At 44.4% G+C, this 26,529-nt stretch overlaps 1 protein-coding gene across 1 annotated transcript; it reads left to right on the top strand.

Moving 5' to 3' along the window:
- The first annotated feature begins 251 nt into the window (after positions 1-251).
- CHRNB3 (cholinergic receptor nicotinic beta 3 subunit) lies at positions 252-25,902 on the top strand. Its single transcript, XM_067722137.1, has 6 exons — positions 252-372; positions 9,821-9,972; positions 12,069-12,113; positions 21,382-21,491; positions 22,044-22,926; positions 25,354-25,902. The coding sequence occupies exons 1-6, from the start codon at positions 264-266 to the stop codon at positions 25,486-25,488; spliced, it is 1,434 nt and encodes a 477-aa protein (XP_067578238.1). The 5' UTR covers positions 252-263; the 3' UTR covers positions 25,489-25,902.
- Positions 25,903-26,529: the final 627 nt, after the last annotated feature.

Genomic DNA, 26,529 nt, shown 5'->3' with positions numbered 1-26,529 from the left:
CATTCAGAAGTTGTCTGGGTTCATCTTCTCTCCATTGGCCTGCATCTCTTTGCGAGAGAGTGAATTAATAAGTCAGGAGTTAGGACCCAGAGATATTTCTCAGACTTAACCGATCTGACAGCCGACTAGAAATCAACGAGGTGTGCTTTCAGAGACGTCGCGCTGACGTGAGCTGGTTCGACCCCATTTTACCCTCTCCAGGTGTCCACTTTCCCCGGGTTCTGCTCTGAACTTTGAAGCACTGCATTTTCTTGTCCTTTCCGATGGAAATACCCTGTTGTTACAAAGGAAGGAATTATCGTTCTCAAGCTGACATCATGATGCTGGCAGACTTTATCCTGCTGCTCAGCGCCCTCCGTGTCACCAGCTCAGGTAAGCTCAGGCTAAAATAAATGAAAACTTGATCACTGTTAGTGCTGATAATGTTAGAATTACAAAATGTAATGTGTAGGTATCTTTAGGATAACCTCTAGAATGTGGCTCCGATGAGTAAGTCTTTGAAATCTGTATATTGCTAAAGAAATCATATCTATGAATTCCATAATGTTTATGCTTTTGTCATTTATTGCGTTATTCCTTTTGAATCGTTATCAGCTTGGTACAGAGATATAAAAGCAGGGAAAATCTTACCAAATGTACTGAATGGTACTCAGAGAACTATTAAAATATTTAGCATAGGAATTGACTATATCAACATTTTAATATCCTATCTATTAACAATCACTGTATCTGTGTGCAGATAATTATCCAAAATATCAGGTAGACATAGAAATATTTTCATAAATTTGTGTATGTAGGTACATTTAGTATGTATGTACAACAGAATTAAATGAAATATATATCAAACGTCTATGAACCTGTGTGAGTCTTCTGTGACTATTATCCACCAGAAAATAGAGGGTTCTTAATAAAGAATGGGGGCAAATAAAAGGAGAGAGAGAGAGTGAAAAGGAAAGAGGGAGAAAATAACTGAAAAGTTTAGGGAAAAATTGTCATTGTCACCTGCCAGTTTTCTGGGTTTTGGAATCATTTCACTTTTCCTGTAACTTAAGAACAGAACGCTCTTCCATGACACCAGAAACCATATAGAGCCAGGAGCCAGATGGTGGGAAAACAGTGTTATTTCTTTAGCAATTTGTATTTATTTGTCACTAGTATTTTTGCCACATCTAATTATTGTAATTTTCAGATAGAGAACCAGAGGCACTGAGATAGATTTGCCCAAGTCCTGAAATAAATCCTGGAATTAAAAGTCATAAGGCTGTGAGGCATACACACCTGAATGTCATTATATCTTCAAAAATGTAGCCTTTGCTACGTACCTGGGGCTCAGAAACACACAGTCACTTCTAAGTGCAGAGAGTGGCAAACCCACTTTCAAATATCATTAAATTTGGTCTCTGCAAAGTCTTAAGTGCAACTTGCCAATCATAAAAGTAATAATCAACTTCTGTGTGTTTTAACATCAATTAATCATGAAAATAATAATCAGTTTCTGTACAATTAATGTCTGGTGTTTTTCTGCCTTAATTACGAGAGCATCCTATTTCCTATGAAAGAATTGATTCCTACCATTCTGCCCACAGGGAAACCACCCCCTGGTTAGCAGGGGCAGTTAGCACGAACCCTCTGGCTCACCTCTGACCCCTCCTCTGTGCGTTGTAAGTTACACAGAAAGTTGGAATCGGAGGAGGGCCTGGTCACACGTCTTCCCCGTGTGGGCTGCAAGAGTTTGGGAATGTAGACTGAGCTGTATACATCCATCACTGATCTATACAAATCCATGTAGTAACCGGCAGTAACTCTGGAATTTGTCAGTGGTTCTAGATCCACTGGAGCCGATCGCTAGTTTTAGATCTGCACCACCTTTCCTTAAGTTCTTTAACTTGACTACTCATTGTAAAGAAAACAGTTTCTTTTTGTTACACAAGACTACCTTTTTCAAATTACAAGGGACAAGCCCTCATCTCTGCATTTCTGGTTTTGGTGGCAGGATCATTGTCATGGCCACGCTTTGTGTCTGCTCCCAGAAATAGGGACTGTGTCTTCTTCATCTTCCCATCACTCTTACCACCTGAGGACGTGTGTTATTCATTCAAAAAATATTTATTGAAGATCTACCATACTGTAGTAATCGTTCCAGTATGTGGGATGCAAGGAGGAATAAAACAAGGTTGTTTTAAGAGATCTCATGCTAGCAGGAAGCCATGAAATATTTATTATTTGAGTCCACCCTGAGGGCTAGCTCTGCGTGTGGGCAGAAGAGGCTATTTGTGGTATGATTTTTTTTGGACGAGGTGATGATAATGAAAGGCAAACCCCAAATATACCAAAAAGTGTCAAACAAAAAATACGCCTCTCCCAACCATACTTGCTGAGGTTTGAAATTCTTCAATTACTTCTTTACTCTCCTAGCTGAGGATAAACAATGATATTGTTTTCCACAAAGTCGTAAATAATCATGGGAAGTTTCATCCATTAAGTTTTTTTAATTGAAGTAGTGTTGTTTCATAATGTTATGTAACTTATAGATGTACAATATAGTGATTCACAATTTTTAAAGGTTATAATCCATTTATAGCTACTAAAATGTTGGCTATATTCCCCGTGTTGTACAATATATCCTTGTAGCTTATTTTATACCTAATAGTTTATTCATCTTAATCCCCTACCCCATGATACCCCTCCCCTGTCCCCACTGGTGACCACTAGTTTGTTTTCTATATCTGTGAGTCTGCTTCTTTTTTGTTATATTCACTAGTTTATTGTATTTTTATCATCTATTAAGTTTTATCAATTATTTATACTTTGGTATAAGAGAGTTTGTCAAAATTTTGCTGAAAGCAGTTGTTGATATGGGGGTGAGGAGAGAGCAGAGGGTATGAGCACCTGAAGAAAGGTAAGGACACAGGAGCACGAAGAATAAAGAGACCAGAAACTCAAGTCGTGGGTTCCAAAGAAAAAATTTGTCTCCAGCTGTTTCTGGGCGCCCCATCCAAATCTGTCGTGATTCCACTCACTGGGGTCGAGAGAGCGCTAAGCTCCTCCCAGGGAGTGTCTAGCCCCGGGGTAGCTTTGGTCACCGTTACCTGGACGCCTTCTCTGCTGCAGCCAGGTGTGAAGGGCTGTTCTCGAATCAAGGGCGCATCTCAATCTTGAGCTCTCTGTGTATCTTTGGAAGAGCAGATATGGCATTAAGAGGTCACGTTTGTGGCTGTCTCATGGATGTAAAGAACCTAGAAGCACTGGGCGTGTGAGTGGCTGGACCTTCCCCATCACTGCTCCCTATTTTCACTGGGAGAGGTTAAAGGTCTTACTTGAGATCACACAGCCTGGAATCAGGACCAGACCTCTCGTCTCTGGGTCTGAGTCCAGGGCCTCTCAACGTTGAATAAATATTCATTGGACCCTCGTTCTAACGAGTGATGAGTTTGGCAGGAGACTCGGGGTCCTGAGCCAAGAGCAGCGCACCCTCCTGCAGCTCTGCCCCAGCCAGTTCCACGTGGAGGAAATCACTAGAATCAGGCAGGGCACTGCATCTCTGTCTGTCTGTCCGTCTGTACACATTTGCTGTCTGTCTCTCCCTGTTCTTGCCCTCTGCCTGCGGGGCCGCTTGTCTGGTCCCAAGGGGAAGATTTTGACAAAGAAAAATGAGACAAAGATTAAGTAGGGATGGGACTGCCCTGGTGGTCCAGTGGTTAGGACTCTGTGCTCTCACTGCTGAGGGCACTGGTTCAATCCCTCTTTGGAGATCTAAGATCTTCCAAGCAGCACAGCACAGAAGCAAAAAAAGATTTAAAAATTAAGTAGGGAGAAGAGAAGAAAGGGGGAGAAAGATGTTTCAGGAAGAAACAAAAATTCCTTTTTTACCAAAAGAGATGGTGAAAAGCATCTCTAACAGGCAGCACACATCCTCTGAAGATGTGCGTTAGACCTAGTGTGTGTTGTGTGTGTGTGTTTTGCGGAGGGGCTGCAGGGAAATGCAGGGAGACCCTTGTCTGGTCTGAAGCAGGGTGGCTCTGCTCTGTGACTGTAAAGCACTGGACGTCCCCCTCCCCAGAGAGTGACCCCAGAGCAGTGCCTGTTCAAGAGTCCCCCCAACCAACCCCGCAGTAAAGCAGCCTGCCAGGTGCCACCTGCAGCAGAGGGAGATTCCGGGGAGGCGGGGTGGGTGATTACAGAACACCTTCAGCAGGGTTGAGTGTCTCCCCTTGACCAAACAAATACTACCCGGGACCTGGTTTTAGAGCACCATTCTTCCCCGTGATAGACAGCTTGAAGCAACAGTTTGGAGAATACAGTGCTAACAACACAGCAGCAGAAAGAGCAGTAACAACCAATATGTGTTCATAGAAGTGAATTGTTGGAACAGTTTTTATGTGGCAGTAAGACCATGGTGGAGGGAACAGTGTTTTTCCTCCTCAATCCTCAGTGAACTTCATGGGACGGTGGAAAGATGGAAGCTTGGGATTCAGAAGACCAGCCCGCACCCCCATTCGCTGGGTGACCCCTCGCAGGTCCCCTGGGTCTCCACCCATAAAATTAGGGGCTCACATCACCATAAAAGTCCCTTCTGGCTCTGTCGTCTTCACGTCTTTATCATTTCTCTTTTCTTCCTCTTTAATTAATGCTGAAATTATTTACGAGTACAAATGTCCTCCCGTCCCTCCCCTAGGAAGCTGACTTTGGGGACTGCAAACCCCCATGGCAGAGGGGGGTGGGAGACTCACTCATCTTCCAAGAGCAGTTTCCTGACTTGTCAATGAATCATTGAGATGTATCTTAGAATAGTGGTCTTGTCTAATTAAGCTGAAATAGAAGTCCATTAGCAAAAATTTGGTTTACACACAACTTTTCAGGAATCCACTTTTTTCTTTTCTTAATGTATTTTTTAAATTTTACTGAAGTATAGTTGGTTTACAATGTTTTGTTAATTTCTGCTGCACAGCAAAGTGATTCAGTTATATATGTATATATTCTTTTTCATGTTCTTTTCCACTATGGTTTATCCCAGGATATTGAATATAGTTCCCTGTGCTCTACAGTAGGACCTTGTTGTTTATCCATCCTATATATCATAGTTTGCATCTGCTAACCCCAAACTCCCACTCCACCCCTCCCCTACCCACCCACCTTGACAACCACAAGTCTGTTCTCTATGTCTGTGAGTCTGTTTCTGTTTTGTAGATATGTTCATTTGTGTCATATTTTAGAAGGAATCCATTTATTTCTTAAGAGACCACTTGTTCTGGAAATCCTGAGAACATCTGTGGTTCCACATCCTCTGGAGCCGTGAGCCGGTCTCCTGTGCACAGAAAGTGCCGTTATAGCCTTTTGTGCATTTATTCATTCATTCACTCATTCACTTAAAGTCATCTAATGTTTACTGAGGCCTTAGCCTCAAAGAATCAACATGGAAGCCCTTGCCCTTCCTCATAGCATTCTATTTTACAAGAAGAACAAACCAGAAGCAGTTCTGGGCCTGTCTCTACATCTGCTCCAATAACATCAGTGACTTCAGCTTCTATTTTGGGGAAGATATTAGGCAGAAAACATTCAACCTTTGGCCTTTTTCTTTTCTTTTTTGGTAAGGTCTGTTTTAGGCAATGCAGATTTGTACTAGCCAGCTCAGACTACCATAACAAAATACCACAGACTGGGTGACTTAACAGAAATTTATTTTCTCACAGTTCTGGAGGCTAGAAGTCCATGATCAAGGTGCCAGCAAACTCGGTTTCTGGTGAGGGCTCTCCTCCTGGCTTGTAAACTGCTGCCTCCTGGCTGTGTCCTCACATGGCCTTTCCTCTGTGCTTGCTTGGGGAGAGATCTCTGGTTTCTCTTCCTCCTCTTATGAGGACCGCAATCCTATTGGACTAGGGCCCCACCCTGATGACCTGATTGAACCTTAATTGCCTCTTTTGAGGCCCTGTCTCCAAATGCAGTCACGCTGGGGGTTAGGGCTTCAACATATGGATTTGAAGGGACACATCCAGTCTGTAAGAGCCAGTACAGAGCTAGGCCTTTTCCTCCTTGACTCAGATGGCAGCTCACCCTCTGACATGGGCAACAGGGTCAAAACAAACACACGGGTCTCTGAGAGCAGATCTGCTTGCTTCCCTCTGGATGCTGGTGATGGGGTGTCAGGGGCTGGGGAGGTCAGGTCATAGTCTTAGGAGATCCTTCCCAACATGCAACTCCCACTGCCTCCAAACTGACAGTAAAGTTATCCTGCCAGGAAGGAAGGTCCAAGGTGCAGTCTCAGGATCCTTCTCACATGTCCAAAATGATGATAATGCAGGGCTGTCCCAGATAATAAGCCCATGGTGTGTGTGTGTGTGTGTGTGTGTGTGTGTGTGTGTTATGTGTATGGGGTGTGTGTGTGTGGTGTGTAGTGTGTGGTGTGTGTGTGGTGTGTTGTATGTGGTGTGTGTATTATGTGTATGGTGTGTGTGTGTGTGGTGTGTAGTGTGTGGTGTGTGTGGTGTGTTGTATGTGGTGTGTGTGGTGTGTGTTGTATGTGGTGTGTATGTGTGTGCGTGTATTATGTGTATGGTGTGTGTATGTGGTGTGTAGTGTGTGGTGTGTGTGGTGTGTTGTATGTGGTGTGTGTTGTATGTGGTGTGTGTGTGTTATGTGTATGGTGTGTGTGTGTGGTGTGTGTGTAGTATGTGGTGTGTTGTATGTGGTGTGTGTGGTGTGTGTGCGTGTGTTATGTGTATGTGTGTGTGTGTGTGGTGTGTAGTGTGTGGTGTGTGTGTGGTGTGTAGTGTGTGGTGTGTTGTGTGTGGTGTGTGTGGTGTGTTGTATGTGGTGTGTGTGGTGTGTGTTGTATGTGGTGTGTGTGTGTTATGTGTATGGTGTGTGTGTGTGTGTAGTATGTGGTGTGTTGTATGTGGTGTGTGTGGTGTGTGTGCGTGTGTTATGTGTATGTGTGTGTGTGTGTGGTGTGTGTAGTGTGTGGTGTGTGTGTGGTGTGTAGTGTGTGTTGTGTTGTGTGTGGTGTGTGTGGTGTGTGTGTGTGTTATGTGTATGGGGTGTGTTTTGTGGTGTGTAGTGTGTGATGTGTGTGTGGTATGTGGTGTGTTGTATGGGTGTGTGTGTGTGTGGTGTGTAGTGTGTGTTGTGTTGTGTGTGTTGTGTGTTGTATGTGGTGTGTGTGTGTTATGTGTATGGTGTGTGCGTGGTATGTGTGTAGTGTGTTGTATGTGGTGTGTTGTATGTGGTGTGTGTGTGTGTTATGTGTATGGGTGTGTGTGTGTGGTGTGTAGTGTGTGGTGTGTGTGTTGTATGTGGTGTATGTGGTGTGTGTGGTGTGTGTGTGTGTTTAGACATCGTGCAGTTGTCCTCAGCCTTCCTGGTGTACCTCCACCATTATGAGATGTTGTCCTCAGTGACTTGTTCTCATGGGCTGAGCTGGGACACAGGTAGGAAGGTCACAGCGTCCTGGCTGTAGGGGAGCCACGAGGGGAGGGTTTAAGCTGGCGCCGTTTAGCATCTGTACAGGGAAGAAGGTCGAGTAGCTGGTAGGCAGGTACTTGCAGGCCCAGCCGCGGCCCCCCTGCTTCTCCTTCTCCTGGGGGTCCGGCTCCGGCCCAAACTCTCCAAGGCTACTCGGCAAACACATGGCAACTAACTGCGCTGCTATCAGCTCGGCAGCCACAGTGCCGGCACTGTCCTGAGCGCCGGCGTGCTGTAGGGGAGCCAGACGATAAACAGAAGCACACACAGCACCATCAAGAGCTCCGATGCGGGATAAGGCACCCACATTTAAAGGTACAGTGTATGAAGTACATACGCAGTGTGCGGAAGGATCCGTAGACGGTGTAACCTCAGTGACCTCTTCAGGAGGAGACGTCAGCAAGGCAGGGCTCCCTAGGGCAGGAGCTTCCCGGGCAAGTTCTGAAAAGTGCAGACGGGCTGAGGCCTGGGGACGAGGGGCAAGGCCAGAGTGGGAGAGGGTGGGCACCCTCTAGGGCCTGGGAGGCCACGGTAAGAACTGGGGGTGTTTTTCTAAGTTTGAGGGGAAACCATGGGGGTGGTTTGAGCAGGAAACTGACATAATCCTCTTCTGCTTTTAAGCAATGGTCTAGCTGCTGGAAAATGGACTATAAAAGGGGTAAGAGTGAAGCAATTAGGAGGCAGCGCACGAAGCCAAGAGGGAGATGATGGAGTCTGAGATCAGGGTGGTACCCCTGGAGGAGCTGGAAGCCATCAGAGCTGCCGTGCTGCTTAGGAAGCTAAGCCCAGGTGTGGGCAGGGAATTCGGGAAGTTCAGCCTATTCCCCTTTCAATTCCCTATCCTCCCACTGCCCACATTTCCAGGAAGGTTTTGGGGTCTGTACAGAGGGCTGTCCTGGCTGCCACCCGCTGACCTGCTTCCTGATGCCCCTCTGCTGGCTAAGAGTAGTAGAAGTATCAAAGTCTGAGAACCGTTAGGCTTTTGAGTAAATAAGCACAGACGTAAGGTTACATCTCTACCACTCCTCAGCATCTTCATCGTCACCAGCTTTCTAGAGTGGAAGAGAAAGGGTGGAGGCAGCCACGGCACGCAGCGCCTTGTGTCTGCCCCTGCTCACCCCAGGAGGAGCATTCTGAATTACATTTTGAATCATGGCTCCCCAGTAAAGTGAAGGTCTCACGCACACGTGGAGCATGTGTGCGATTTTGCTTTTCTTCCCACTAAGACTCTCTGGGTTTTCATTGGGTAAACGTGGGGGTGTGTCTTGCGTGTGACCTTGCCAGCCACGTGCGTCTCTCAGTGGGAAGAAGAGGTTTTCTGTGGGAAAGCGGATGGTGCAGAATGAGTCATTGTAGGATTTCAGAGGGTGCTGGACAGAGGAAAAAAGGGGCCATATTTAAAACAACAAAGAGCTTCCTGGTTTGAAATTGGATAGCATAGCACTGAAAAGAAACAAAACTTACCTCTAGACCACGTTCCTAAACCATTTCTTCAACTTGAGTGTTAAAGCTTGAAATTAGGGTGTTTCTTAGGCTTTTGTACACTTGGGGAGGAAAAGAGTTGTTGTTAGAACCTGGTTCTTGGCCAGGGAGGCTCTTCGTAAGGGAGGACTTCCCCAGGAGGAAGGGAGGGAACCGGCGGGGCATGTGGTAGGTGTTCTGTGAACGTCTGCTGAACGTATGGAAAATGGCCTGGCTCTCCCTTCATTGGTTCATTCATTAAGTAGACATCAAATGAGCTACTGCTGTGCCCGGACACCGTGCTAGGTGCTGGCTGAACATCACCAAATAGCACAGATACTGTGCCTGCCATCGTGGCACCCAAGGGGAGGACAGACAGGGACAAATGCATGACAAATTGTGATCAGGGATGTGAAGGGGCCAGACCAGGTGCAGTGATGGACAGTGCAAGCAGGCAGAGACCACCTCCATCAGGAGGTGTTGACCTCTTGATGAGAAAGCCCTGTAAGAAGGCAAAGCTCTGGGTATAGACTCTACTTTTATTTTTTTCTTCCAGTTTTATTGGGATGTAATTGACATACAGCCCTGTGGAAATTTAGGAGGCACAGCATAATGATCTGACTTACATGCGCCATGAAAGGATTTCACCACAGTAAGTTTAGTGACCATCCGTCACCTCATACAGATACAACATTAAAGAAGTAGAACGAGAGTCTACCTTGAGCGGTGCGTTTGGGGAGGGAGCTGGGGTGGGTAAGGAGAGTGTTTAGAGAGAACCCTTGTAGCCTCAACCCTGCCTCTGCTGAATCAGGCTGTTTAGAAATACACGATGTCCCGCTGGAGAATGTGGGCCCAGCCGTCCCGCCTCCCCGGTTAATTCGGGTCCTCTCATGTCTTACAGCTGCTGCAGGATTCAGGCCCATAGCCGAAGAAGAAGATGCGCTGCTCAGACATTTATTCCAAGGTTACCAGAAATGGGTTCGCCCTGTATTACAATCTAATGACACCATAAAAGTATATTTTGGGTTGAAAATATCTCAGCTGGTAGATGTGGTGAGTAATCTTCGGCCCTCAGCTGCAGAGAACATGCATTCCTTCGCCCATTCTCGAGGCTAAAATTTGATTTTGTTTTCTTTCCACATGTCTGCCATTTCAGTTTTAAAAATAAAACCTGCCCCAAGAAGCCAGTGAAATGACCCACGGAAAGAATGAGAACGTCATTTTCATTGCAACACTGTTGGTGGGGTGTGGGTGGCGTGGAGGAGGGACGTTTTCCTCTGGGGGGGGTGGGATGTGCCTGCTAGGAGGGCATCACCCTTGGCAGTTCTGCTGGAGCCCCCAGGGTGAGCATCAGGGTGAGGGGCTGGGCTGCAGAGGTGGGGCTGAGCCAGGGCTGGCAGGGCTGCTTGCGGGGAGGGACAGCAGATGGTGACAGCACCAGAGTGAGTGCCTGGGTGACCCCATCCCCTCCCGGATCCCCTCAGGACCCCATACCTTTCCCTGACACACCACACCTTAACATTCTCTACTAATTTTCCTGTCGGGCTCACATTACTGCCATGATGTCCCTGGGGAAATCCATGAACTTCAACAACCCCGATTCTGCAGAATCATTCTGCCGTGGTCCCCAAAGTCACAGAATAATCCTCCGCCATTGCCCAAATCTCCACCCCACTACAAGTGCACACACGCATCCCCCCCCCCCCCAGCTGACTCATCACCCAGGATTCCTTCTAGAAAATCATGCAAAGCCCATCTCCCATTTAGCTAATACTTCATTCTACTTCACACCCTTACCATGCCTTCGGTTAGGCAATTTTATATAAATATCACCACAGTGAACTACTACTTGCTCTAATTATTATTTTTCATTTTAAGTAAAATATGCCTAATGCTTTAGGGTCTCAATGCCATTTAACTGCTCTTCAGTTGAGAATCCTTTTCACTTTGGACCCCTCAAAGGTAAGACTCAGGAAGTCTCGGACAAAAAGAAAAATCCAACACACAGCTTCACTTAATTTTTTTAGTTTCTGCTTTATAACAAAGTGAATCAGTTATACATATACATACATATATCCCCATATCTCTTCCCTCTTGCGTCTCCCTCCCTCCCACCCTCCCTATCCCATCCCTCCAGGTGGTCACAAAGCACCGAGCTGATCTCCCTGTGCTATGCGGCTGCTTCCCACTAGCTATCTACCTTACGTCTGGTAGTGTATATATGTCCATGCCTCTCTCACTTTGTCAGAGCTCACCCTTCCCCCTCCCCATATCCTCAAGTCCATTCTCTAGTAGGTCTGCGTCTTTATTCCTGTCTTACTCCTAGGTTCTTCATGACATTTTTTTTTCTTAAATTCCATATATATGTGTTAGCATATGGTATTTGTCTCTCTCTTTCTGACTTACTTCACTCTGTATGACAGACTCTAGGTCTATCCACCTCATTACAAATAGCTCAATTTCGTTTCTTTTTATGGCTGAGTAATATTCCATTGTATATATGTGCCACATCTTCTTTATCCATTCATCCGATGATGGGCACTTAGGTTGTTTCCATCTCCGGGCTATTGTAAATAGAGCTGCAATGAATATTTTGCTACATGACTCTTTTTGAATTATGGTTTTCTCAGGGTATATGCCCAGTAGTGGGATTGCTGGGTCATATGGTAGTTCTATGTGTAGTTTTTTAAGGAACCTCCATACTGTTCTCCATAGTGGCTGTACCAATTCACATTCCCACCAGCAGTGCAAGAGGGTTCCCTTTTCTCCACACCCTCTCCAGCATTTATTGTTTCTAGATTTTTTGATGATGGCCATTCTGACTGGTGTGAGTTGATATCTCATTGTAGTTTTGATTTGCATTTCTCTAATGATTAATGATGTTGAGCATTCTTTCATGTGTTTGTTGGCAGTCTGCATATCTTCTTTGGAGAAATGTCTATTTAGGTCTTCTGCCCATTTTGGGATTGAGTTGTTTGTTTTTTTGTTATTGAGCTGCATGAGCTGCTTATAAATTTTGGAGACTAATCCTTTGTCAGTTGCTTCATTTGCAAATATTTTCTCCCATTCTGAGGGTTGTCTTTTGGTCTTGTTTATGGTTTCCTTTGCTGTAGTTTCACTTAATTTGAATTTAATTTTCATTCTCTTAGGATGAAAAGAATCAGCTGATGACAACAAACGTGTGGCTCAAACAGGTAACTGTCAGTCCAAGGACTGTAGCTCCCCCCCAATTGTTTCCATTCTTTTCTACTGAGAAAGGCTCCCGTTGAAAAATAATTATTTTAAAGAGCATATTGAGTTCTTCAGAGAGATATTTGGGAGTGTTTGGGGAAGGGTTTATTCTTTTGTATTCTCTTCTGCGCGAGTCAGAGGTCAGTCTGGAAGCTCGTAGGCACACCTTGCTCTGTCTTCTTGCTTCTGGAGTGGGCAGGTAGGAGGGTGACTCTGACACTGAGTCCAGGGCACTGGTCCCTGGGCTACTTGCAGAAAGGGGGGAAAGGTGTCAGGGTGCAACTTACCCTCATTTAAGCTACCACAACTGGATAAGAAAATCAGGGATGTTAAATTCTCCCTCTTCCCCCCTGGTCCTCCCTGGGATGACCCTTCCCCTAATGTTGTTCCCTAGAAAGAGAAAACAGGGAATGACAGAGGCCACTCACCACCAACTTCAGAACAAGGTGAAGCCCAAGTCAAAATGATGAACCTCCGTCTTCCTAATATGACTAGAAAAGCATGTGAATTGTTTTCAGCTCCTAGCTTGGCCATAGCCTGTTTCCTGCTCTTTCTGGAGTTGCCAGGAAATAATTACCATTCAAGTTTGCATATGTCGTGTAAAGGAGAAAATATTGGCACTTCCTTGATAGGAGGTGAGAAGGTTGATTTAATTGCTTATTTATTTTTGTTAGCAATTATTGGGTTTTTTACGGGATGTTGCCTCATCTCCCAGAGATTTAAAATCTTCCCAGTGGGGATATGTTAATTATCTCACTTAATTTTAATGTACAAACATAATAGTTTTCACTTGTTTATGTTGAAATGAATTAGTTATCTATTCAGGTTTAGTAGACTTGTTCAGGTCTTTCTGCTAATGGTTTGTTTATAAGGAACAATGGATAAAAGAGACTGTAAGGACATTCCCTAGACTTCATCTGGTGTCATCAAATTTCTCCTACCTAAAAACTTTGATCAGAGTTGGATAATCATTATAAATTTTACTAGTTCCTAGTTCTCTGAGTCTTTTCTTGGTAGGTATGTTAGCATGTTATGAAATGGATCTGCATAGTTTTTTACTTGCAAATAAAAATGTCCAGGAGAAAATAATAAGCTAGGAATGTAGATATAAAAATACAATTTAAATAAATGTATTTTTTGATATACCTATCTCATTCCTCAGAACTTATCCTACTTTTGCACTTTCTAAAGTGGAATTTGGAGGTATTTTGAGTTCATAAAAATCAGTAAGAAGTCCTGTATTTGAGCTTTCAGGGAAGAGAAGAAAAACTTTTCTGTTAAAGTGTAAATAGGCTTGGGAATTTGGCAAAAATAAAACAAACGAACAGACTCTCACTGATTCACACACACCTCCTCCAGCTGCCCCTTGAGGCTAAGCTCTTACACTTAAAACAGTGGTCCAGGACCTTGGCCTCTGAGATAGTAAGGATTTCTCACTTTTCTTGAGATTTTGGAAATAGGGAGTCATTTCAGCCAAAGAGAACAATGTCAGACACGAAGGGAAGAAATCACTGCTCCTTGGTTTCTAGCTGTACTTTGGAAATGACCTCTCGCAAACCTATGCCCCAGAATCACGGTGGCCTGGTGGGAGCCTCCAGGGCAAGACAGAACCAACACCTGAAAACCCCCAACACCCAAAACAGAGCAAGAGAAATCTCCAGGGGGAGGTGGGGGCTTGCTAGCTGACACTTAGAAAAGCCAGCTGGGGACTTTGGTTCCCATGTCATAGAAGTAACGAGAGTAACATGGTTTCATTGCATTAATTTGCAATGGGTTGTCATGGCTCTTATCCACTTACATTTCTCAACCTCTCTGAATTAGCAGAGCAGGTATCATTACCCCTGTTACCAGAGACTGAAGAGACTGCCTCACCTGGCTGGAACCAGCTTTCCCCAGTTAGGGCCTTGTCTGCACATCCAGCTTTGCACAAAACATCAAGGCCTGTTTCTAAATTAGAGGAGGATCCAAAATGGGAGAAACCACCGAGAGTATTAGGAAACTATTGCACTCACACAGGTTGGATTTGGAGCGGGAACGTCACAATAGGTATTAATCAATAAGGGCTATGTTGTGGCGCAAACAATATGGCAACAAAAAAGAAAGGAGAATCTATGGCCTGGGTGGCAGGCAGGGAAGGCTGCATGGAAGAGGAGGCTTTGGAGCTCCACCATAATGTTACTTTTATACTTTTTTTAAAGCTTTTTAAAACTAAAAAAGGTAAAAGAAAGGACAGAAGGGATGATAAAAAGAAGATAAAATTGATGTTTAAAAAAAACTACTGGGCTTCCCTGGTGGCGCAGTGGCTGAGAATCCGCCTGCCGATGCAGGTGACACAGGGTCGTGCCCCGGTCCGGGAAGATCCCACATGCTGCGGAGCGGCTGGGCCCGTGAGCCATGGCCGCTGAGCCTGCGCGTCCGGAGCCTGTGCTCCGCAACGGGAGAGGCCACAGCAGTGAGAGGCGCGCGTACCGCAAAAAAAAAAACCACAAAAAAACCCCTACCATTTTAGTGTTTTACACAGATGTCAGTTTCAGAGTAGCCAACAACAATACTGAGATTTATTGAGCGCCTGCCAAGTGCCCAGTCACTCTGCCGCTTGTGTCACAGGAATGAATGCATTCAATTCTCACAGCCGCCTCCTGAGACAGGCCTGTTATTATTCCCACCTTGCAGATTAGAAGACTGAGGATTGGAGGACTGGAGTGACTTGCCTCGGGCTACACACTATCAGGTGCAGCCTGGCTTGTATAAAGAAACCATATTCTTCTTCAAACTGGAGGGAGCTGACGGGAGACGTCTGGCACTCCTCTCAGGGCTGTCCCTGTAGAGTCCGGTTCCTAATCCTGGCCTTTTAAGGCTTCGATTCCTCAACCTCTGGGATGTCTCATGGAGTTGGTCTAGAAAGACATGTGGGACAGAATGAGGCTAGAGTTCGCTCCACCTTCCATTCATTCCACAGGGTTTACTGAGAGGCTGCTAAGGGCCAGGTACTCTGCTAGATCCTGGATGTCCAGAGCACAAAACAGCCCTGCTTCAAGGAGAGGATCTGGTGTTAGTTGTGTAAAAAATAACTACTGTAATATAAACACCATAAGGAAAGTATATACATAAGGAACTGGGTCATTACAATAATGACAATGAAACAGGGAGTAAATCAGGGAAGGCTTCCAAGGGGAGGAGACATTTAAACTGGCTCTTGCAGGATCAGTAGAAGTTCTACAAGCCATAAAAGTGGAGAAATTGTGACCCACCTGAATAGGCTTCTCAATAACACGACTTCCCAAAGCTCTCACACCAGAGCAAAGCTACAGGAAACTCTTTCCAATCATCCGTGTCTACCTCAGTCAAAATAAAGACAAAAATGACCAAACCTTCCTCTTTTGTGATTGCCCTCTCAGACACTGAAAAATGCTCCCTAGTTCATTTCCACAGAGAGAATAAAATTCTACCTACTTGGACCAAAAGCATGTCTCCTGATAGCATATGTAACTGAGATGCTTGGTTTTTTTTGTTTGTTTGTTTGTTTGTTTACCCAATTCCTCTGCTGTGTCTTCTATTTCCTTCATTCTCGTCTGATATATCTAGACATTTCTCTTCTATCCTCTCAACCACAGACCTTTACAAGCACAAATTTAGTGACATCCTGAAAAAGTCCTCTACGTGGAGCTATTTTTATGTTACTGATTTTATTTTGCAAACTCATTTGTCTTCCTCCTTTGTACTTCCAGAGAGTATTCAAGACCATATAAATCATAAATAGATTATTAACTCACTAAAACTCCGTGAGAAATACTCACTTCCCTAGCCGCTCAGATTCTGCTTCGTCGTTGTCAAGGTTAGGAAAACCGCACCGTAGGTACCCAAAAAGGAATGAAAGATGAAAATATCCCTTCTTTAATGACAGGAGGGTTGGCCCTTTGCCTAGATGTTATTGTGTGAATAATCACTCTGACGACAGATGTCAAGTATATTCACTCAACTAGCACTTCCTGAGCACCCACTACGTGCCAGGGATGGTGGAGGGCACTGGGCTTGCACCGCTGGAGGCATACTCCAATGAACCAGTAAGATTCACTGTCGCTGAGAGCCGGCTGCTATCCTAGCCCCATGATGACCCCAGGGGAAACAAAGCTTCCTTAATCTCTGCCCAGGCCAACACCTTAGACTGGTGTTGTTTCTCCAACAGCTGATTCCTGTTTTAGATCAACAAAAAGTTCAGAAACATGATGAAGGCCTCATTGGATAAATCCCTGCAGCTGGCTTGCAGGAGAAAACCAAGAAGCTGGTTTATTTCATAACAAACCCAAGGAAAGAACGGCCTTGCCGTAAGGTCCGGGCCACGTTCCCAAAGCCTTCCACAACCTGTAATGGCACTTGTACATCTAGGAGTTTACCTCAGACCTCCCTCACCATCTTATTTTCCTTCCTTTTCTACAGCCTCACTCTGACCTTAGCAGAGGAGACCCGTGTGGTCTTCTGATTCACGTGGATTCAAGCAGAGTGAGTCAGGAATCCAAAGTCTCGCTGTATAAACTTGAGCAGGTCACTTCCCCTCTCTGACCCTCAGTCTCTTCATCTAGCAAATAGAGACGATGCCTAGCTCACAGTATCACTGGGAGGTTAAACGGGATTGTGTGCATGAATGTGACTCCTACATGGTCTGGCACGTAGTGGGGACTCAATATATGTCATTTCCTGGTGCCACCTTTGGAGGCTTTCTCATCCTTAATGACAAAGCCCATTTCTTGGCCTCAACAACTCATAGATATTATGGGAATATGAGACATATAAGATGTCATGTTGCTGTCTTTAAAGTGAATCAACACTAATTCAGTTTTAGGAATTTCACACCTGACTTTGAGATAACTGACGATCCCAAGGGTGTCCCAGAGGTTGCCAATCACCAGCAAGGAATATTTGTTCCTTACTATCTTTTGGTCTTGGGATTAAGAATTACTAATTATTATAATAATATTTTTTCTAATTATTAAGAATAATTAGAAGAATCTATTTATTATAAAGAAGTCATGACATAGTTTTAAAAAGTCTTATGATTTAGGTTTAAATGAAATTTGGTAATATCTCGACACTTATGGGTGATATTTCAGGTAATATATGTAAGAAAAGACAGTTTTAAGGGAATATATGTGATATGGATTTGAAGTTGCACTTTTCAGAATTAAGAGAGCTAGACTGGGAGTATGTTTCTATTTTTTTTCTCAGTCAGAGATTAACTTTGGTATTTGGCCCTGACCTACCCTGCGCTCCCCTGTTTCCTATAATAACAAGCTCTCAAGCCCGGGACTGCTGCAAAGTGGAGCTGATGTTTGTACAGGGCTTTGGGAATCTTGGCCAGGACATGCTCCATGAACACTGGATATTGTTTCTAATCTACTGCTTTAAGAAGGCGGAGACAGGAGATCAATCTCCAAATGCCTCCACGGTTTCAGAGAGAGCAGGGAAGTGACCAGAAAGCCTCACAGCTCCTTAGAGAGCAGGACCGGGGATTTGGGCTCTGAATCCTCACCTTGACCCAGCTGACCCTAAGACGGGCAGTGGCCCTGGGTTGTGGGGCTCAGCCCGCATCATGGTGGACCACAACCTGCTGGGAATTCTGTGAGCCGCTCTGATGGGCACATCCAGGGGGAGAGCATCTCCGACTCCCCAGGTCTAGCATCAGAAGGACCCCAAGATGGTGAGGAATGTCTCCCTTAACCCCGCAGAGGAGCACAGCTAGTAAAGAACAGTGCAGGGGGCTCCCCTGGTGGCTCAGTGGTTGGGAGTCCGCCTGCCGATGCTGGGGACACGGGTTCGTGCCCCGGTCCGGGAAGATCCCACATGCCGCGGAGCGGCTGGGCCCATGAGCCATGGCCGCTGAGCCTGCGCGTCTGGAGCCTGTGCTCCGCAACGGGAGAGGCCACAACAGTGAGAGGCCCGCGTACCGCAAAAAAAAAAAAAAAAAAAGAACGGTGCAGGGGTGGAACTCTAATTCAGTGCTGCCTCCCTCTTTCTCTCTCTCTCTCAGGTACCCCCAAGTAAGCGGCAATGACCGCGAGTCCCACCTGCCCCTTTTCCTTTACTGGTCAAGAGCACACCCTGAATCCACTGGAGCTGTCTTTATATCCTCCTCGAGGATTGAGACGTGTCCCTCATTCATCCATCCACTCACGTCTGCTGTTCATCCTGCAACAGCGTCCACAGCAGACCTGCCCTCCACAGCACCCACTGCCCCTTCCTACCCTCTGCTTCAGCTGCGATGTCGTCAAATCCGAACCTCCTTCCCTGTCCACTCACTGTCCTGCATCTTCACACCCAAACCGCGCCCTTCATGGCAATAACCACAGGGTGTGGTGATGGTTTGCCAGTTAGTTTACTCGTTCTTGTCTGAGACAGCCCCAGGCCAGGAGGGCAAGGCGGCCCTGCTCAGTGCTGGTATAAGCCTCGCATATTTGTGGAATGAATTAATTCCCCCCAAATTGTGAGCGTCCTAAAGCACTGTCTCTGCTGTCTCTGGCCACAGCTGTTCATCTTGCTGTCCGGTGAGCGAGACAAATCTTTCTGACTGAACAGTCTCTCCCTCTGGGGCTTGGCCCACTTCATGAGCACAGTCTGTGTAGCCAGCGTGCGTTTGCTGGGATGTGCCCCCAGAATGTGAGCTCCCCCGCTTCCTCCTTGGCTATACAGCTGGGCTTAGGTAAAGACGGGCAGTGCCTGCAGAAGAGAGAAGACTGAATTCCAGAAGCAGGCAATTTGAGTTCCAGATCTTTAGGTTCCAAGCGGAGGAATTGTGGGTTTGGACTCCTAACTGTGCTCGCTTAACACTGATTTTTAAAGACGGAGCCAGAGTGTAAGAGCCCAGCTCCAGCCAGTCTGCCCGAGTGCACGTCTGTCCCCGGGGCTCATCGCCTGTGGGCCTGCAGCTTGCTCCCTGCTCGGGATCTATTTTTATATATAGAAATATACTTTCCATATATATAAAGAACTAAAAACTCAGCAATAAGAAAACAGACAACCCATTTAAAAAATGTGCAAAAGATTTAGCAAACACTTCACCAAATAAAATGTATGGATGGCAAGTAAGCACATGAAGAAATGCTCAACATCATTTAGTCATTAGGAAAATGCATAGTAAAAACCATAATGAGTTACTACTTTACAACTATTATAATATAGTTAAACATCTAAATGTGACAAAACCCAGTACTAGAGATGAGCCAAACAGCTGGAATGCTCATGCATTGCTAGTGGGAATGCAAAATGATTCAGTCTCTCTGGCGTGTATCATATTAAGTTAAACGTACACTTACTCTATGACCCAGCCATCCCACTCCTAGGTATTTACCCAAGAGAAAAAAAAGAATGGTTTTCACCCAAAAAATTACAAAATGTTTATAGTGGCTTTATTTATAATCATTAAAAACTGAAAAGAATCCAGATATTTTGCCTGGTGAATGGATAAAAAGAATTGTGGTATATTCATACAGTGGAATACTTCTCACTAATATAAAAATGAACAAACTACTAATACAACCTAGAAGAATCCAAAATGTATTCTGATAAGTAAAAGAAGTCAGGATGGAATGGCTACCTATTGTATGATTCCATTATATGACATTCTAGAAAAGGCAAAATTATAGGATCAGAAAATAGAGCAGTGGTTGCCCGGGACTGGGGATATGGGAGTGGTTGATTACAAAGGGGCAGCCCGAGGAAAATTTGGGGGCAGCAGAGCTATTCTGGTATCTTTATGGCATTAGTGATTATCCAACTGTTTGCCTGGGGAACTGTAGAGTGACTTTTATTGTAAGGAAAATTTTAAAATGTAAAAGTGAAAACAAACCATAAATGTTGCTCTGAGTTCCCTTCAGCATTTCTGGGATTCAGGCTTGCTGCCAGTAGTAGAAATCTCCTTAGCAGGAGACAAATAATTCATAGGAAGGAAATTATATTTGCTTTTCAAAATGGGCAGAGGAAGAGGAAGGAAGAGAGAAGCTTGTGAGTACCAAGTAAGCATGATAAATGCTTTATTAGTTTGGGTTCTTAAACTGTCAGTCTTCATATGCATGGTTTTCCATAAGTAGTCATGCAATTTTTTTTTAATCCTTTAGAGCGTAGACTTTTAAAGACCCATATCTTTTAAAATTTGTTTTTCAAGGATTAAGCCTCACAAATATTGCCTAAGAGAGACGATGTCTCATCTGGTGTGTATAGTTCCGTCCTTTTCCAGGCATCATGCATATTTCAATATTTTACCATCTAGTGAACCATCTATCTGCTGACTCCTGATTTTTTAATGACAGTTGGCACCACTGGGCTCCAGGAAGCCTCACACTGGGCATACCCTCCCAACCTCCTGAAATGTCATTTAATATTCTCCTATATCATTCCTCAACTGTCCACATGACAGAGGGTGGAATAATTAATTTTCAGGTCAGATTTCATAAGATTCTAGATCCTAAATCTTTTTAAGTCCACTTCTGCTGTAACTGGGTCATCCATACATCATCCTTCATAATTCAATCAATTAACGGTCAGTTTTGTTAATCTGGATCCACCAACCCCTGTAAAACATGCTAAATGATTACATTCTATTACAAGGAAAAATACGCAAGCATCTGGAGGCTAACAACATTAGGAATATAATTTAAAACTGGATTTGGTACTCGCAAAATAAATTCAGATTAGAGCTTAAAAGGAGATTCTTGGGAAATATTTTATCATTGGATAAAAGTTATAATGTCCTCAAGAGTAGTCAGCAGATACTGGAAGTTTCATATTAGCATGTTGCATGCATCTTTGTCCAAGACTCTTGATTGATATTCAAAATCATTTCTCTCAATACAATTATCATGAGATTACAATATCACTGGACCAACTCTCCTAGAATAAACTGAGTTAGAGCTATCTTTGCTTTTCTTTTGTTCCTTAGGAGAAAATAAGTCATGAATCAGTGGTGTTTGCTGCTGAGCCTCTAGATTGTGAGGTAGATACGGCAATTTTGGAAATCCCAGACTGGACAGGTGTGAGAGTCTGGGCACCATCAAAGACCAGGCTGGCTCAAACTGTATCTTGACCTGCCCTGAGTCACGGAGAGGGTCATAAGGTCTAAAGTGGATGAATTTCCTTTTTAAAATAAAACACTGGATTAGTAAATTAATATAAACTTGAAGATTCCAAACTCTAATACCTTGAATTTTCAGAACAAAACTACAGTATATTAATTTCACACAGGAATGGACAGACCACAAATTACGCTGGAATCCAGATGAATACGGTGGAATTCATTCAATTAAAGTTCCGTCAGAATCTCTCTGGCTTCCTGACATAGTTCTCTTTGAAAAGTAAGTATCACAGTAGAAAAGTGCACTGGTCGGATTAGGAGTAGAAATAGAAAAGCCTGGGCTTCCCTGGTGGCGCAGTGGTTGAGAATCTGCCTGCTAATGCAGGGGATACGGGTTCGAGCCCTGGTCTGGGAGGATCCCACATGCCGCGGAGCAACTGGGCCCGTGAGCCACAACTACTGAGCCTGCGCGTCTGGAGCCTGTGCTCCGCAACAAGAGAGACTGCGATAGTGAGAGGCCCTCACACCGCGATGAAGAGTGGCCCCCGCTTGCCACAACTAGAGAAAGCCCTCACACAGAAACGAAGGCCCAACACAGCAAAAATAAATAAATTAACTAATTAAAAAGAAAAAAAAAAGAAATAGAAAAACCTGATTGTGCCAAAATAATTAAGAGAAAGGTACAACTTTAACGAGAAAATTATTCCTTTTGGAAATATTGTTTGACCCTGTGGTAGGAAAGTCATAAAATACAAATAGTACGACGGTGGGAAAAACAAAAAAAAAGTTAATATGTGTTAAACTAACCATCAGGTGAACCGTTTTTCGACAGCGCTGACGGACGGTTCGAAGGCTCACTCATGACCAAGGCCATCGTGAAATCTGACGGGACCGTGGTGTGGATGCCTCCCGCCAGTTACAAAAGCTCCTGCACCATGGACGTCACCTTCTTCCCATTCGACAGGCAGAACTGCTCCATGAAGTTCGGATCCTGGACTTACGACGGGACCATGGTTGACCTCGTCCTGATAGACGAGAACGTGGACAGAAAAGACTTCTTCGACAACGGAGAGTGGGAGATCCTCAACGCCAAGGGCACGGCGGGAAGCCGGAGAGACGGCGCGTACCAGTACCCGTTCATCGCCTACTCCTTCGTGCTGCGCCGCCTGCCCCTGTTCTACACCCTCTTCCTCATCATCCCCTGCCTGGGGCTGTCCTTTCTGACAGTGCTTGTCTTCTACTTGCCTTCTGATGAGGGGGAGAAGCTCTCCTTATCCACGTCCGTCTTGGTTTCCCTGACAGTGTTTCTCCTGGTGATTGAAGAAATCATCCCGTCCTCCTCCAAGGTCATCCCGCTCATTGGCGAGTACCTCCTGTTCATCATGGTCTTTGTCACCCTGTCCATCATCGTCACCGTGTTTGTCATCAACGTCCACCACAGATCTCCCTCCACTTACCACCCCATGGCCCCCTGGGTTAAGCGGCTATTTCTGCAAAAACTTCCTAAATTACTTTGCATGAAGGACCACGTGGATGGCTACTCTTTCCCGGATAAAGAGGAGAGTAAACCGGCAGTGGGAGGTAAAGTCCTCGAAAAAAGGAAACAAAAGCAGATTAGCGATGGAGAAAAAGCTCTGGTCGCTTTCCTGGAAAAGGCTGCGGATTCCATCAGATACATTTCCAGCCACGTGAAGAAAGAGCATTTCATCAGTCAGGTGAGGGGACCGCCGCAAGCCAGGACTGAGATTTTAACGTCTGTTTACAGCAAATGCGTCCTTGTTTAACACGTGACCTTATTAGCTCTCTGCCTGACACACATAAAACTTAAAACAAGCCCTGACACAAAATAGAGACTTCAGTGTGGATTTTCAGGGAGAAGTTCACAAAAACAGAATGAGCAAAAGAGGAGCAACTATAGATTAAGCACTATTTCTTATAAGTAGACTTAATTCTATCTAAAATAATTCAATTCTACATTTTAAGTTGGTTGTCCTGGTCTCTGGTCATTTATCTCTCACTTTTAGTGGGATGATGGATATCTCTATTCAGCATATTTGGAAAACAGAAAACAGAAGGAATCAATTTCTAAATTTATACAAAAACATGGTGTAACAACAAGTATTTAGTTCACAAATTTAAAGAGATTTATTTTTTAAAATGTGATGAGGGTGTGGATTTCAGACTCAAAACGGTCCTGCATGCAGATGCTACCCATGTTCATTATGACTTGAGAAAAGCTACTTAACCTGAACTTCAGTTTTCTGAAACCTCCCTTGAAGGGTTATTGTGAGGAATTAGTGACATCATGTATAAAACATGCACTGTGTGCCTAGCGCACGTGGTCTCATGATTATGTAAGCAGTCAATAAATGTGAATCCTCGGGCTTCCCTGGTGGCGCAGTGGTTGAGAGTCCGCCTGCCAATGCCGGGGACACGGGTTCGTGCCCCAGTCCGGGAAGATCCCACATGCCGTGGAGCGGCTGGGCCCGTGAGCCATGGCCGCTGAGCCTGCGCGTCCGGAGCCTGTGCTCCACAACGGGAGGGGCCACAACAGTGAGAGGCCTGCGTACCGCAAAAAAAAAAAAAACAAGCAAACAAACAAAAAAATAAATGTTAATCCTCATCTTTCTTCTCCCCGTCTTCCCTCCCTCCTCTACATGGTCCTTCCCCCGTGGAAGGAAAATATTATTTGACATTTAAATACTCAGCACAAAAACAGGTCTGTTGCTTAAAATGAGTTAATACTTACACCAGTTTATAGGGTTTAATTATTTTACTCTAAAATCAGTAAAAATTAGTGCCAAGATCCTGATCTCATAAACAAACTTATGAAAGAATAGGGTTTTTTAGAAATATCCTCTACTTTTCATGTAGACACTGCCTAGCATCTCTCCTCTCTTAACAATTTGTCATTTTTTCATCCACTGAAAAAATTTTTAAACAGCACTAGAAAAAATGCTGCTATAGAAAAAACATTACAGCTATGCTTAAGGGTTTTTTGTTTGTTTCTTTCTTTATATATTTTAGAAATTCTTTTTTTAATTTTATTTTGATTGAAGTATAGTTGATTCACAATGTTGTGTTAATTTCTGCTGTACAGCAAAGTGACTCAGTTATACATACATATACATTCTTTTTCATATTCTTTTCCATTATGGTTTATCACAGTATGTTGAATATAGTTCCTGGTGCCTTTTAGAAATTCTAATACAAAAATTTAAATAGCTTTTTTAAAAATTATAAAAGTAACACATCATCAGTATAGGGAATTGGAAAATACAAAACATTTAAGATGATTCACATTGTTAATAATCCCCCACTTAAGTTTGAAACTTTTAACATTTTCATCTGTCTTCTTCGTGGTTTTCCCCAAGGTTTTATTTCTAAACCTCTATGTGCACAAAATACATTCAAGTTCTGCATCAGCTTCTATGTTCCTTCTAGAACGGCAGGCGTCCTGCTTGGTTCCATCTTTACCAAATCCCCATGTACTGGAAATGGGACACTTATTTTCCCTTAAAAGATTTCTGGCCCCGTCTCTGAGGCTCCCCCCGACCCCCGCCGACCCTGCAGCTTGTCCTGCTCTGAACTTTCCCTCACTGGCCACTGTCCAGTCTCCCCAGCCTCCCTTCCTCCAGAGGGACTTGGTCTCCTCTCTCCCTCACCAGTTCCTGTCATCTCCTCCAGGAGTGTCCATTGTAGACCCACCCACCTGGGGAGTGGAGGAAAAGAGGTCCTGAGTCAAGTGACCACAAAAATTCTTAATTTATAAATTTGTGATTTATTTCCTATGTCATATCAGGAAGCATCACAGTGAGTGATGCTGGCTTTTTATTTGAGTAAAAATCAGGCTTTTCCCATTTCAATCAGTAACATTTACAAACGCATCAATGATTCTGTTCTTTCAATTTTACATCCTCAACGGTGATGAAAGTGTTTTCCCATGAACTTGAATTATGGGCTGTTTTCTTGGGCACGGTCAGTGAGGTCCCAGGAAGCCTATATTGCAGGGGATGTGTCAGGTGCGTTTGGAAAACTGCAGGGCTGTAAATCTGAATAGGACTCTTTCTGAAGTCCCTTGAAATGAATTCAGAGCAGCTGCCCCACATCCTGAATGGGAGGCGTCTTTTTCTCTTTTGCAGGTGGTGCAAGACTGGAAGTTCGCAGCTCAAGTTCTCGACCGGATCTTCCTCTGGCTCTTTCTGATCGCGTCTGTCACCGGCTCAGTGCTGATTTTCACCCCTGCTTTGAAGATGTGGCTACACAGTTACCATTAGGAAGACGTCTCCAGAGCAATCTAAACCGCACACATAAAGACAGAATTATACCCTAGAACTGACATCCAGCCCCCATGTGTATACAGCATCCAGGCGCACGTGCTTATCAGGAGGCCCCGAGTGTAGACGGCGTCTTGTGTCATCCTCAGGGAGGTTGAACCTTGGTTGCCGTGACAGTGAGTTGGGTTTACATCAGGCAGACCCTCCTCAGACCCCTGCCTTGGTTTCTGCAGACATTCAGGGAGGAATCGTGTGTCCAGCCCTGAGGTCACCAGCCAAGACACACTAGGACTGTTTCAGTGGCCAAGACACACTAGGACTGTGGCAGTGGCCCACGAAGAGTTCCAGGAGGAGGTGTGGGCAGACCCAGGTCTTTTCCTAGAAAACTGAAATTCTGAACATGCTCTGATAATGTTTTTTTATGTCCCTTCATCTAATCTAATCCATTTCAGCTGCACTCTCCAGGCTTTCCATTCTGTTTCTTTTCTTTTCCTCCTTCTCCTTCTCCTTATTCGTATTCTTCTCTTCTTCTTTTTCTGAGAACATTTAAGTTCACTCTCTTAGCAAATTTCAATTGTACAAAGCAGTGTTATCAACTGTAGTCACGTTTTACATGAGATCCTCTGACCTTATTCGTGTTATAACCCAAGATGTATACCCTTTTACCAACCTCTCCCTATTTCCCCGCCCCCTATAGCTCCTGGCAACCACTTCTCTACTCTTTGTTTCTATGAGTTCAACTTCTTTTTCTTTTCTTTTTTTTTAGATTCCACTTATAAGTGAGATCATGCAGTATTTGTCTTTCTGTATCTGGCTTACTTCACTAAGCATCATGTCCTCTGGGTTCATCTGTGTTGTCGCAAATGACAGGACATTTGCTGTCCTGTCAGCAAATGGTTGAATTATATTCAGCTGAATTCATTATGGCTGAATTATATTCCATTGCATATATATCACATTTTCTTTATCCATTTATCTATCGACAGACGCTTACGTTGTTTCCATGTCTTGGGTATTGTAAATAATGCTGCAGTGAACATA

The sequence above is a fragment of the Pseudorca crassidens genome, chromosome 21 (assembly GCF_039906515.1).
Source record: "Pseudorca crassidens isolate mPseCra1 chromosome 21, mPseCra1.hap1, whole genome shotgun sequence".
In the NCBI taxonomy this organism is placed as follows: domain Eukaryota; kingdom Metazoa; phylum Chordata; class Mammalia; order Artiodactyla; family Delphinidae; genus Pseudorca; species Pseudorca crassidens.
Note: the sequence above shows the minus strand (reverse complement) of the source record. Positions and strands in the feature narration are given on the sequence as shown.

Coding starts and splice junctions, on each gene's coding strand:
- CHRNB3 (XM_067722137.1), top strand. CDS start 264: ATGGAAATACCCTGTTGTTACAAAGGAAGGAATTATCGTTCTCAAGCT. Junction 12,114..21,381: donor CAAACGTGTGGCTCAAACAG/GTAACTGTCAGT, acceptor AATTTCACACAG/GAATGGACAGACCACAAATT. Junction 21,492..22,043: donor GACATAGTTCTCTTTGAAAA/GTAAGTATCACA, acceptor GTTTTTCGACAG/CGCTGACGGACGGTTCGAAG.